Here is a 12,120-nt window from a genome sequence, read left to right as displayed (position 1 = left end):
TACTTAGGATCAATTTCCATTATTAATCGGCATGTTATAGCAAAATTTTTCCATATATAAAGTACTGTACTATACTGTTTTTGTATTGTGAGTGAAATTAGGAATGCTTAGAGAAAATAGTACAATCATTTGCTGAATGAGAGGTTTGACTGGGACAAGGGGAGCCTAGAAATAGCAGAGCCAGATCTGGGACCATGCTCAAGAAATGAAAGAGAGTGGGTGAAGAAAGCAGTTGACAAAATTAAGAATGAAAAGGCTGCAAGAAGCATGGAAAAACTTGCAGAATTTTTCAAAGTATCATACAACCATTATACTGTATTAGTCCAGCTGACTGGCTAAAGAGTATGATTGTGAATACTTACAGGGGAAAAGTTAACTGCACTTGAATGTGGAACTACAGGACCCCAAAGCTGTTTAATCAGGTTATGAATGTTGAGAAAATTAATCCGGTAACGTTATTCATTGAACAACCCCCCATTGTGCCAAAAATACAAACATGTATATCAATTTTCCCTGAACATCATTTTAATTCTTGTGGATTAAAAGATAATACATATGTATTAGCCCCTGTCTTATAGGCAGAAGTATTTATATAAATGGGTTAATTAAATTAGATTTATATACAGCTCCTCCCCGACTTACGACGGGGTTAGGGACCCAAATCCAGGTCGTAAGTCGAAATGGTCGTAAGTCGAAAATGCTTAAATAATACATCCCTGAATGAGGTAGCTACTGCCATCAAACAGATGAAAAATAACAAAGCCTCAGGGCCTGATGGAATCCCAGCCGAGGTGTATAAAGCAAGAGGACCTCTGCTTACCAGCCGTCTCCACCATCTCCTGGAGAATATATGGGAAAAAAGGAAATCCCCCAAGCTCTTAAAGATGACTCCATCATCAATATCTATAAGAACAAGGGAGACAGCTCACACTATGGCAACTACCCCGAAATCTCACTGCTGTTCGAAGCTGGCAAGATTATTGCCAGAGTCCTACACAGTCTTCCTCCCAGAATCTCAATGTGGCTGCAGACTATCACGTAACACCACTGACTTGATCTTCGCTGCCCGCCAGATACAGGAAAAATGCAGAGAACAGAGTCGTGACCTGTACATGGCTTTCATCGACCTAACCAAGGCCTTCAATTCGGTCAATAGGGAAGCCCTCTGGTGGACCCTCAGCCGTTTTGACTGCCCACCAAAATTCATCACCATTGTCGCCATTGTGAGGCAACTCCACGATGGCATGAAGGGCAGCATCCTGCACAATGGCACCCAGTCTGAGTTCTTCCCCATCCAAATGGGGGTTAAACAAGGGTGTGTACTGGCACCAACTTTCTTTTCCATTTTCTTGGCTGCCTTCCTCACTCGCGCCAGTGCCAATTTGGTCGGCGGGGTGAACATCGAGTACCGGATGAAGGGTCTTTTCAACATGAGACAACTCTAGGCAAGAACAAATATGTTGGCGGCTTCCATTACTGAACTTCGGTATGCAGACAACCTTGTCCTTGTTGCTCACACTGAATGTGACCTTCATGAGATACTAAACACCTTGAGGTGAATGGATGCAAGACTCAGATTCTCTTTCAACCTGCCCTTGGTTCAGACACACCTCAATCATCCATCCATCTTAACGGTACTACCCTCCCTAGTGTTGCCCACTTTCGGTATCTTGGCTCCCACCTGTCCACCACTGCGGACATTGATGAAGAGATTCAGCTCGGATCAGATGTGCACTCAAGCCTTTGGCAGATTCCGAAACAGTGTCTTCAGCTGTAGGGAGCTGAAATTATCTACAAAGATGCACGCATATCAAGCAGTGGACCTCCCCACCCTGCTATATGGCAGTGAGACATGGATCACATACAGGAGGCCCCTCAAGGCACCTGAAAACTTTCACCAATGTAGTCTACGTTCCATCCTCCGAGTTCGCTAGGAAGGCAAGAAAACAAATGCTAGTATTCTTGCTGACACCAACTTTAGGAGCATCGAGGCTACCATTATCCACGAACAAGTATGCTGGACTGGCCATGTTACCCGCATGGACGACAGTAGACTGCAAAAGCAGCTACTTTACAGTCACCTAACGAATAGTAAATGTATTGCCGGTGGGCAACTGAAAAGGTATAAGGAATAGTCTTAAGACAAACCTGAAAAAGTGCCAAATCGACCCCCTCACGTGGGAGACAATTACTCCACAAAGTAACGCTTGGAGGAGCACCACACCAGTAGGTGTCAATACTTTCGAGTTAGCGCGACTGCAAACCGAGGCAGACAAGCGCCAACGCTGGATAGACACTGCCGCTGCCCCTCCAGCACTATATGTAGCCCCCCCACATGTGCAACTTCTATGACCAACTCTGCTGGTCCTGTATCAGCCTCTTTTGTCACCTCAAAACACATCAATGAAGGTGACATCCCTAATAACTCATATCATTGCTGGATGATGCCATAATCAGAAGTAAGAGTGTGTGTGTGTGTGTGTGTGTGTGTGTGTGTGTGTGTGTGTGTGTGTGTGTTAGCTCGCAGTTTTGCGCCTCAAAAATACCTTCACTTCACTGCCCGTATCATATACATTTTTTGTTTTTTAAATATATTTATATTCAATAGTACAGAGGAAGTAAACTTTACAACTAGGTCAGTAATGAAACATATATCTGGTGATATTGTTTATACTGTAAAATACATACCGTATATACTCGTGTATAGTTCGAGTTTTTAAGACCAAATTTTTAGGCAAAAAATTAGGGGTCGTCCTATACATGCATAATAGTTTTGTTAGGTTGAACCCGTGCATGATGGGAAGGGCGAGGAGCAACTTTTAGCTTCAGACATGAAAAATATTTACCATTTACTGCCAGTAAACAATGGAAACGTAAAATATGTACCAATTAGTAATGAAAAGTTGTGCAGTTCCTTCAGTAAATGAAGCTCACCAACTTACAATAGGCTAAATTACCTTACAACGTGCTTTCAGTAGTCTATGTTGAAGTTCTTAGCACAGGCTAACTTATCATATCATATACGGTATCACAGTTCTCATTGATCTACAAAAAATACCGGTATTCAAAACCTTTTCGATATTTCACACTTAATATAATACCCGGTAATCTACTTCAACCTCCTATTGTTTACAACGACGCATCACGCACTACCAGCTGTATCAGCTAGACGGTACACGTGTTTTTCGAATCGTTTTCAGTTAAAAAACTGTTACATCACACGTATATTTTACCTAAACTGCACCTGAATGAATATATTCTCGGAAATAAATAGTGGTTTTGCTGAAACGTGATGTATTTTAATGTAAAATAGGATAAAATACATGACGAAAACTATTTTACCTAACCTTCCGATGTTCAAGAGAAGTTACTCGTTTTTTTAATAGTTTTTGGTTAAAATATTGTTATATTACAATGGTATTCTATTCCTACTGTGCTTGATATAATGCATTCACGGAAATGTAATATTTTTGCTGAAATGACGTACATATTACAGTGGAAAGTGGGATAAAATCGTGACGAAAGCAATGACTTTCGCTTTCTTTCGTTCAAAAGATGTTACCGTAATCGCTTTTCAAATGGTTTAGTTAAAAAACTGTTGTATTACAATAATATTCCCTCCTAATTGGCTTGAATAAATACTTGAATGGAAATATACAATATTTTTGTTGAAACTACCCGCGTTTCAGTGTAAAGTGTCGTAATAATAAATGGTAAACAATTTGCCTTCGGCACTTGTGTTTCATGCACGGCGAGCCTCAGTTTATAGGACGTAGAGCGTTTTTACTGAAGGTTTTGTTGTTCCATTACCCTCAAAAACATGGGTCGAACTATAAACGAGGAATATCGTAAATTAACGATTTCTTGGTCAAAAAATCAGGGTCGACCGATAAACGAGGGGGGGTTATAGAAGAGTATATATGGTATTCCTTTTATGAACTTTTAGTTAATAGATCCAGTATAAAAAAATAATAATAACAATGAATATATTTACAAATGGCAATTAGATCAGCTTTAAGAAAAATTATCAATGACTTATGTCTGATATTAGTAGAACTGAGCCAATGATTCTTGCCATAGCCGGTACTTAAATATGCACCCTGCCGTGGTTCATTCCAGCTAAAATCAACAACATTCTCAATAGTTATTTTTGTTACTACACTGTAGTACATCAAAACACCAGAGGTAAAGAAGCCACAGTATAAGTGCCATAAATTCAAAGGTGTTTATATGCAGTTCAGACACTAAACGCATTCACTTTAAGTACTTTCAAGAAACAAATGTTTTATAAGCAAAGTACTGAAAAGTGCTAATTTACTGGTGCTCCAACCATAAAGAATTACCAGGTATGTCCTAATTTATGGTAAAGAAATAAAAGGTTAAAAGAAAGACATGCAATGCCTCCCTAAAATACATCCCATCAAGATGAATATTTAAAACAGACTTCAGATAAAGAAACTTTTACCAACCTACCTCTCATCTTTTGGATGGACTGCCACAGCTGTGTCCCCTAACATGGTTTCAATTCGAGTAGTAGCAACTATTATACGCTCATGCGAGTCTTCTACTTGATAAGCAAATGAGACCAGCACTCCAAATTCTACTTTTTCATCATATCCTGGAACTGGCAATTCTGTTCGGCCAGGCAGCTCCTTTTTCTCAACCTGTGGGGAGTAAGTGCAATATGATTACCCACATTAACATCATATTGAAGGGGAGAGTCTAAAGTTATTCAAGGTTAGGGATACACGAGACATACCTGGTGGCTTACCCTGTCGAATAGTGAAGAATACATAAATACACAGATGGATATACATACAGTAGTACCCCGATTTACGTGGTCAATTGAACCCACAGGGTACCGCGGAAAGTGAAATCCGCATAAATGGAACAACAGAACATATGGGATTAATTCCAATAGAGACTGGCCTGAACCCCAAACTCCACTTTTTCCGACACAATACCTATGTTGTAGTAAAAATAACATCTAAATTTTATGATGGTATGCTCACACAATTAATATTTAAGAGAAATACAGTCGCCAGGTTAATGTCCGTTCAAATAATAGACTCAAATCCCCCCCCCCTCTTCCCAGCTCACTGGCCCCTACCTCTCTGAGAAATGATTGGGTGAAACACTAGATTTTAACGTTTAGTAATAAATAATACCTCAGACTAAAGTTAGGATAATATAATTGACATTTCTGGATTCCTTGCAGGTCAGGGAATATTTTGAATGTAAACTTCATATATTTTGCACAAAAGATAAAATACTTGCTTTGTGTAAACCAAATTATTACATTAGATCTAAAATTTGTATGTCTAATGCAAAATCCATGATGTTTATATTCAAAATGATCATCATATTGTAAGAATTCCAGCAATGTAAATTATATTCTGGTCCAGTAATTTGTATGAATTTTATGAGCTAAAACAAATATCTTCAGTTAATAAAAAAAAAATATTCTTCACGACACTATCTGTCAATCAAAGTACCCCAACTTGCCTCCCCCCCCTCTTCCAACCGCGCCAGATGGTCGGTCGGTCCCAACCTCCCCCCCACCCCCCACCTTCCCTCCCTACCAGAGAAATGTTGGGTGAAAAAACTAATTTTAACTTTTAGTAACAAATAATACCTCAGACTAAAGTTAGGATAATATAATTGACTTTGCTGGATTCCTTGTAGGACCAGGAACATTTTGAATATAAATGTCATATATTTTGCACAAAAGATAACATATTTACTCAGAGTAAACATTAGATCTAAAATTTGTATGTCTAATGCAAAATCTATGATGTTTATATTCAAAATGATCATCAAATTGTAAGAATTCCAGCAATGTAAATTATATTCTGGCCAGGTAATTTGTATGAATTTTATGAGCTAAAACAAATATCTTCAGTTAATAAAAAAAAAAATATTCTTCACACCGTGCCAGATGATCGGTCGGTCCCTCCCTCCCCCCCATCCCCCACCAACCCTCCCTTCCAGAGAAATGTGTGGGAAAACCAGAATATTTACCTTTTTAGTAATAAATAATACCTCAGACTAAAGTTAGGATAATATAATTGACATTGCTGGATTCCTTGCAAGACCAGGAATATTTTGAATATAAATGTCATATATTTTGCACAAAAGATAACATATTTACTCAGAGTAAACATTAGATCTAAAATTTGTATCTCTAATGCAAAATCTATGATGTTTATATTCAAAATGATCATCAAATTGTAAGAATTCCAGCAATGTAAATTATATTCTGGCCGGGTAATGTGTATAAATTTTATGAGCTAAATAAAATAAAAAAAAATTATACTTCACGCGTATATGGGAAGATGAACCGCGGAAAGTGAAAGTTTGGTTCTGGCGAGGCACCGCGTATATGAGAAATCGTGTAAAGTGAAACCGTAAAGCGGGGTAATACTGTAGTTCATTTTGGTAATGTTGCACCTTCTCAAATGAGACATAAAAAGAGAAAAAACGAGGTCCTCCAAGCTATTTTACCTTCATAGGCTTTCAGTAAAAGTTTGTTTAATAAAAGCTTGAAATTTCAGTGGTTACCGCAGCCATTTCCTCACACTGGTCAAAATAATCCTCTATCCGCTCACTATGGTGACAACAATTTGAACTCTGAAACCCAGGATGACATTCCTAAACTTTGTCTATAGTGCATTTTTTCTCGGCTGAGAAAAGATGCCCCGACCCGCCCCCTCCTCAGGAGTTATAGCTGATTGGCTGTTGTAAACCTGTCCGATTTTGTCCTGAAGTAATGATGTATTTCTAAATGAGTTTATTCATAATCGTTGGAATGACTGTTTCTGACGAGAAAGATATTTAGCTAAATTATATAAAGATACATACATTCATTATTTCAAACATAAGAATCTCTTAGTATTACCATTTCAAAAAAATTTCTCTCAAATTCCTTTTCAACTAAAAACCTGGAATGTCAATGTGGCATTTAAAAACTCATGCACTGTTAAACAAATGTTAATCAAGAACTCCCCCAACAATACAAGTGGCTGCATTTATAAGGTTCCTTGCAAGGAATGTAATATGTTTTACTTAGGCCAGACAGGCAAAGATCTTGTAACTAGACTTAAACAACATAAATATAGTGTTAGGACAGGCCAGGAATCCAATGCCCTGTTTGTTCATTTGAGGGATAATAAGCATTACATTGACTGGGATAATGCCTCCACAATATTACCTTGTAATTCAATTGACAGTAGGAACATTATAGAATCTAGTCTCATTAAACATACCGAATCCGTCAACATGAATTTGAGTAATGGTATATACAAATTGGATAATTTCGTAATTAAGAAGATTTGTAACCAGGTGAGGTCGGGTCAGCTTACCCTCTGACCTGACTACCGACATCTGCGGTGCTTTTTTTCAAGATTAGTAGGGTCATTACCTATACCTGACCATTGTGGGCTTGATCTCACCCTCCTCTGTATATATATACCTTGCTTTGTACTTCTCCTTAGTCTGTACTCACCCCTGAAGATGTGTATTACACAAAAGCGCTTGGGAACTTCGTGTTTTCTTCTTTCCTTGTGGTTATCAGCATATATATACAGCTAGACCCCGACTTACGACTGCTTCGACTTACGGCCGTCGGGACTTACGACCGCCGCAGTTGTGACCATTTTCTTTTTTCAATTTTTTTTTTCCAAAATGACACACGCATTTTCTATACCGAAACGTTTCCAGTTAATGTAGTCTCCATGTATAATTAGAAAGTTATGGGGGCCCCATGTGCATTCAGCTGACTACATTAAAGGTAAGTGCTCAGTCACACTGTATCCATTCCTCATTATTTATTACTTTCACTGTACTGTATCCACTCCTCATTATTTATTACTTTTACTGTACTGTATTTCATTTTAGATTTTTTTTTATCTATGTCGGACTTACGACCATTCGGACTTATGACCTGGATTTGGGTCCCTAACCCCGTCGTAAGTCGGGGTCTAGCTGTATATATACTGTATATATATAAAGTCATGCGCCGGTTAACGTCCTAGATACGTTCTTGGAAACATGACGTTAACCGAAATGGACGTTGTCCGATCATCACATAAGCTTTTTATTTATACTTACGTGTATGTGGAAAACTATATAAGTCCATATACACTGTTACTCTTAAATCACTACTGTAATGTGATACAGGTGATTAATTTTTATCTCTTGTGCAAAATACATGACGTTTATATTAAAATTATTCACTGTTTTACAAGGATTCCAGCAATGCCAAGCAGATGGGGGAGAGAGAGGGTGGGAGCGAGCGCCGGGGCGAGGGGAGGTAGTACATTTGACAGTTGGCACAGGTCTAACACGTGTATATTTATCAGTTCTTAGGTGACTAAGCTTCTCTCTTATAAAAAGCCAGTGAAATGACCTGGGTGAATGTAATTAACATAGCTAAGATTCTTGTAACATACTGATTAACTTGAATATAAACATGCTATAATTTGCACTAGACAAAACAATTTTAGTACCGTAATCAAATTACTGTAGTACATGTGCACTCCAGCTTTGCACTAACGTCATTTATTTCTATTACGTTTCTTTTAGTATGGTGTGTGCATGTAAATGGATGAAAATTAATGAAGAAATCTATGTAAATCTACCAAAAAATACAGTTGAAAAACTTTTATATAAAATGTACTACAGTACTGTACACTAATGTACAACAATTTTTATCTCTTGAGCAAAATATATGACGCTTATATTCAAATGATTGGCTGTCTTGCAAGGATTCCAGCAATGCAAATTATAATCTCCTAACTTTAGTCTGAGATATTATACAGTTAACCCTCACTTTACGCGGTTAATGTAACCCGGAGGGTACCGTGGAAAGCGAGAAACGCGTAAAGTGAATAACATAACATATGGGATTAATTGAAATGGAGTCCAGGCCGATCCCCAAACTCCACTTTTTGACGACACATAACTATGTTGTAGTAAAAATAACATCTTAATTTTATGATGGTACATGCACACAATTAATACTTAAGAGAAATAGAGAAATACAGTCGCCAAGTTAATGTCCATTCAAATAATGGACACGACTCCCTCCCCCTCTTCTCACACTACACTGCTGGCTCTTCCCTCTGAGAAATTTTGGGGGAAAAACCAGGTATAGTAATAAATAATACCTCAAACTAAAGTTAGGATAATATAATTGACATTGCTGGATTCCTTGTAAGACCAGGAATATTTTGAATATAAATGTCATATATTTTTCACAAAAGATACATATTTACTCAGATTAAACATTACATCTAAAATTTGTATGTCTAATGCAAAATCTATGATGTTTATATTCAAAATGATCATCAAATTGTAAGAATTCCAGCAATGTAAATTATATTCTGGCCGGGTAATTTGTATGAATTTTATGAGCTAAAACAAATATCTTCAGTTAATAAAAAAAATAAAATATTCTTCAAGACACTATCTGTCAATCAAAGTACCCCACCTTGCCTCCCCCCCTCTTCCAACCGCGCGGTCAGTCCCAACCCTCCTCCCCACCCCCCACCAATCCTCCCTTCAAGAGAAAGAGTGGGTGAAAAAAATAAATTTTAACATTTTGTATTAAATAATACCTCAGATTAAAGTTAGGATAATATAATTGACATTGCTGGATTCCTTGTAAGACCAGGAATATTTTGAATATAAACGTCATATATTTTGCACAAAAGATAACATACTTACTCAGAGTGAACATTATATCTAAAAATTTTATGTCTAATGCAAAATATATGATGTTTATATTCAAAATGATCATCAAATTGTAAGAATTCCAGCAATGTAAATTATTTTCTGGCCGGGTAATTTGTATGAATTTTATGAGCTAAAATAAAAATCTTCAGTTAATAAAAAAAAAAATATTCTTCACACGGTAACAGATGGTCGGTCGCCGGTCCCTCCCTCCCCCCCCCACCCTCCACCAACGTCCCTACTAGATAAATGTGTGGGAATACCAGACTGTTTACCTTTTTAGTAATAAGTAATAAATCAGACTAAAGTTAGGATAATATAATTGACCAGGAATATTTTGAATATAAATATCATATATTTTGCACAAAAGATAACATATTTACTCAAGAGTAAACATTATATCTAAAATTTGTATGTCTAATGCAAAATCTATGATGTTTATATTCAAAATGATCATCAAATTGTAAGAATTCCAGCAATGTAAATTATATTCTGGCCGGATAATTTGTATGAATTTTATGAGCTAAATAAAAAAATTATACTTCACCCGTGTAAAGGGGTACACCCACTGCGGAATGTGAGCATCCTGGGTTCTGGCAGGGCACCGCGTAAACGTGGAAACGCGGAATGTGGGACCGCGTAAAGTGAGGGTTGACTGTATAAGATAAAAACTGGAAGCCTAAAAGCCTGGCTGGGGGGGCCTGACGCAGCCAGCTACGCCACCCAGCGAGGGGTTGGGGGGGTTGAGGTGATAAGTTTGAGGCGAAGGTCTCTGTGTGTTTATTCAACAGTCCTACTAAGCTTCTCTCATTTTAAAATGCCAGTGATATGACCTAGGAGAATATAATTAACATTGCTGGGATTCTTGTAAGATACTGATTTTTTTAATATAAACATGTTGTAATTTGCACTAGACATAACAATTTTAGTAACGTTATCAAATTAGTACATGTGAACTCCGGCTTTGCACTAAGTGTATGTATATTCTGTATGCTGTATTTATATTATGCTATGTATATTATGTATGTGCTCCATTTATGTATTATTTATTGAGCCTAGCTAGCAGCATGTGGCAATGTAATAACCATGTCCCACATGCTTAATTAATGTGCCTGGCGATGTATGGAAGCTGTTTATGTATCACTTGCAATACGTCGCCTATAGAGCAGTTGACCAGCGGACAGGTTGAGGAGCGGTACTCCCCTTGTGTACATATCTCTTATCCAGTAAATCGAACCTACAAAATCTATACAGGTGTTTGTGTTCGCTCCTGTATATTGAACTTATTACCCAGAACACGAACATGGCGCAGTGAACCGGTTTTACTGGATAATTACGAGTGACAGTGCAAAGTTTGTGGGAAAGCCGGCTTACGGACTCCTTCCCTGTGTCAACCAACCGCCGCCGTCAGTGACAGTGATTTTCTGTGCAGTGTTTAGTGCATTGTGTGTTTCGTGCCATACATGTGTGACCTTGTTATAAAGGATTCCCAAGGTACACGGCATGTTCTGGGCATTTGTATGGAGTAACGTTTTTCACATCCTCCTCTCATCATTCCTTGAGGGTAACCGATGCTCCTAGTCGTCTCCACCCCCCCTCACAGCTCGAGGCCCCTCATGGCGAGACACTCTAGCCCGCCCGGCACACACACACTCACTGACATCGGCGATTGCCTTATATATATTTTATATATATAATCTACTTATCTGTGTATTTAATTAATTTTTTGTCTGAGATCTTGTTGATACGACGGGCTGACCGGTCAACATTGATTTAGACACAGTACACAGATGAAGTAGTTATGTCTCGTGCCTTACGTAGTCGTGGAGCCGACGCCCGGATGAGTCAGTCGGATGATAGCTCCGCAGAGATGGATGACCAGGCTGACCACGACGCCCCAGCTACCACAACATCGCGCAGCCCTTCACCTCGATATTCAGCGTTGTCTCCAGAGATAATTGCTTTAATGAAGTTTATGAGAGATGAAAGGCACGAGGATGAAGCTAACAGACGTGTGGAAGACGAACGCAGAAGACAAGCAGAGGCAGAGAGAGACCACCAACGGAGATTGGAAGACAGTGCACGGTTTGAAGCTTTGATATCTCGCCTCACTGTTAACCAAGCCTGAAGCCTGATGTGAATTTCCAGACTTTTCGTGAATGGCGGCGACGGTGGACTGATTATGCTACAATGGTGGATCTCCAGAGTTTGTCACAGCCTAAACAATTCATCCAGCTGCGTATGTGCCTGTCCTTGGAAATTCAGCGTGTCTTAGAACATACGTTGCAGGTACCCCCAACCTCGTCGTTGTCTGTAGAGGAGGTACTGGACATTCTACAACGGCACATCAAAGGACAGCAGAATGAAGCTCTGGGCAGGAGGGAATTG

The 12,120-nt window shown here is 38.5% G+C and overlaps 1 protein-coding gene across 1 annotated transcript in view; it reads right to left on the bottom strand.

Moving 5' to 3' along the window:
• Positions 1–12,120, bottom strand: part of LOC121874643 (valine--tRNA ligase-like) — a 72,722-nt gene that overhangs the window by 13,835 nt on the left and 46,767 nt on the right. The window contains exon 4 of the mRNA XM_042378872.1: positions 4,474–4,664. Within this exon, the coding sequence (XP_042234806.1) occupies positions 4,474–4,664 (191 nt within the window). The remainder of the gene's footprint in view (positions 1–4,473; positions 4,665–12,120) is intronic.

Source organism: Homarus americanus, unplaced genomic scaffold, assembly GCF_018991925.1.
Source record: "Homarus americanus isolate GMGI-L3 unplaced genomic scaffold, GMGI_Hamer_2.0 scaffold34360, whole genome shotgun sequence".
Lineage (NCBI taxonomy): Eukaryota > Metazoa > Arthropoda > Malacostraca > Decapoda > Nephropidae > Homarus > Homarus americanus.
The sequence above is the reverse complement of the archived record's forward strand: the minus strand, read 5'-3'. Positions and strand labels throughout refer to the sequence as shown.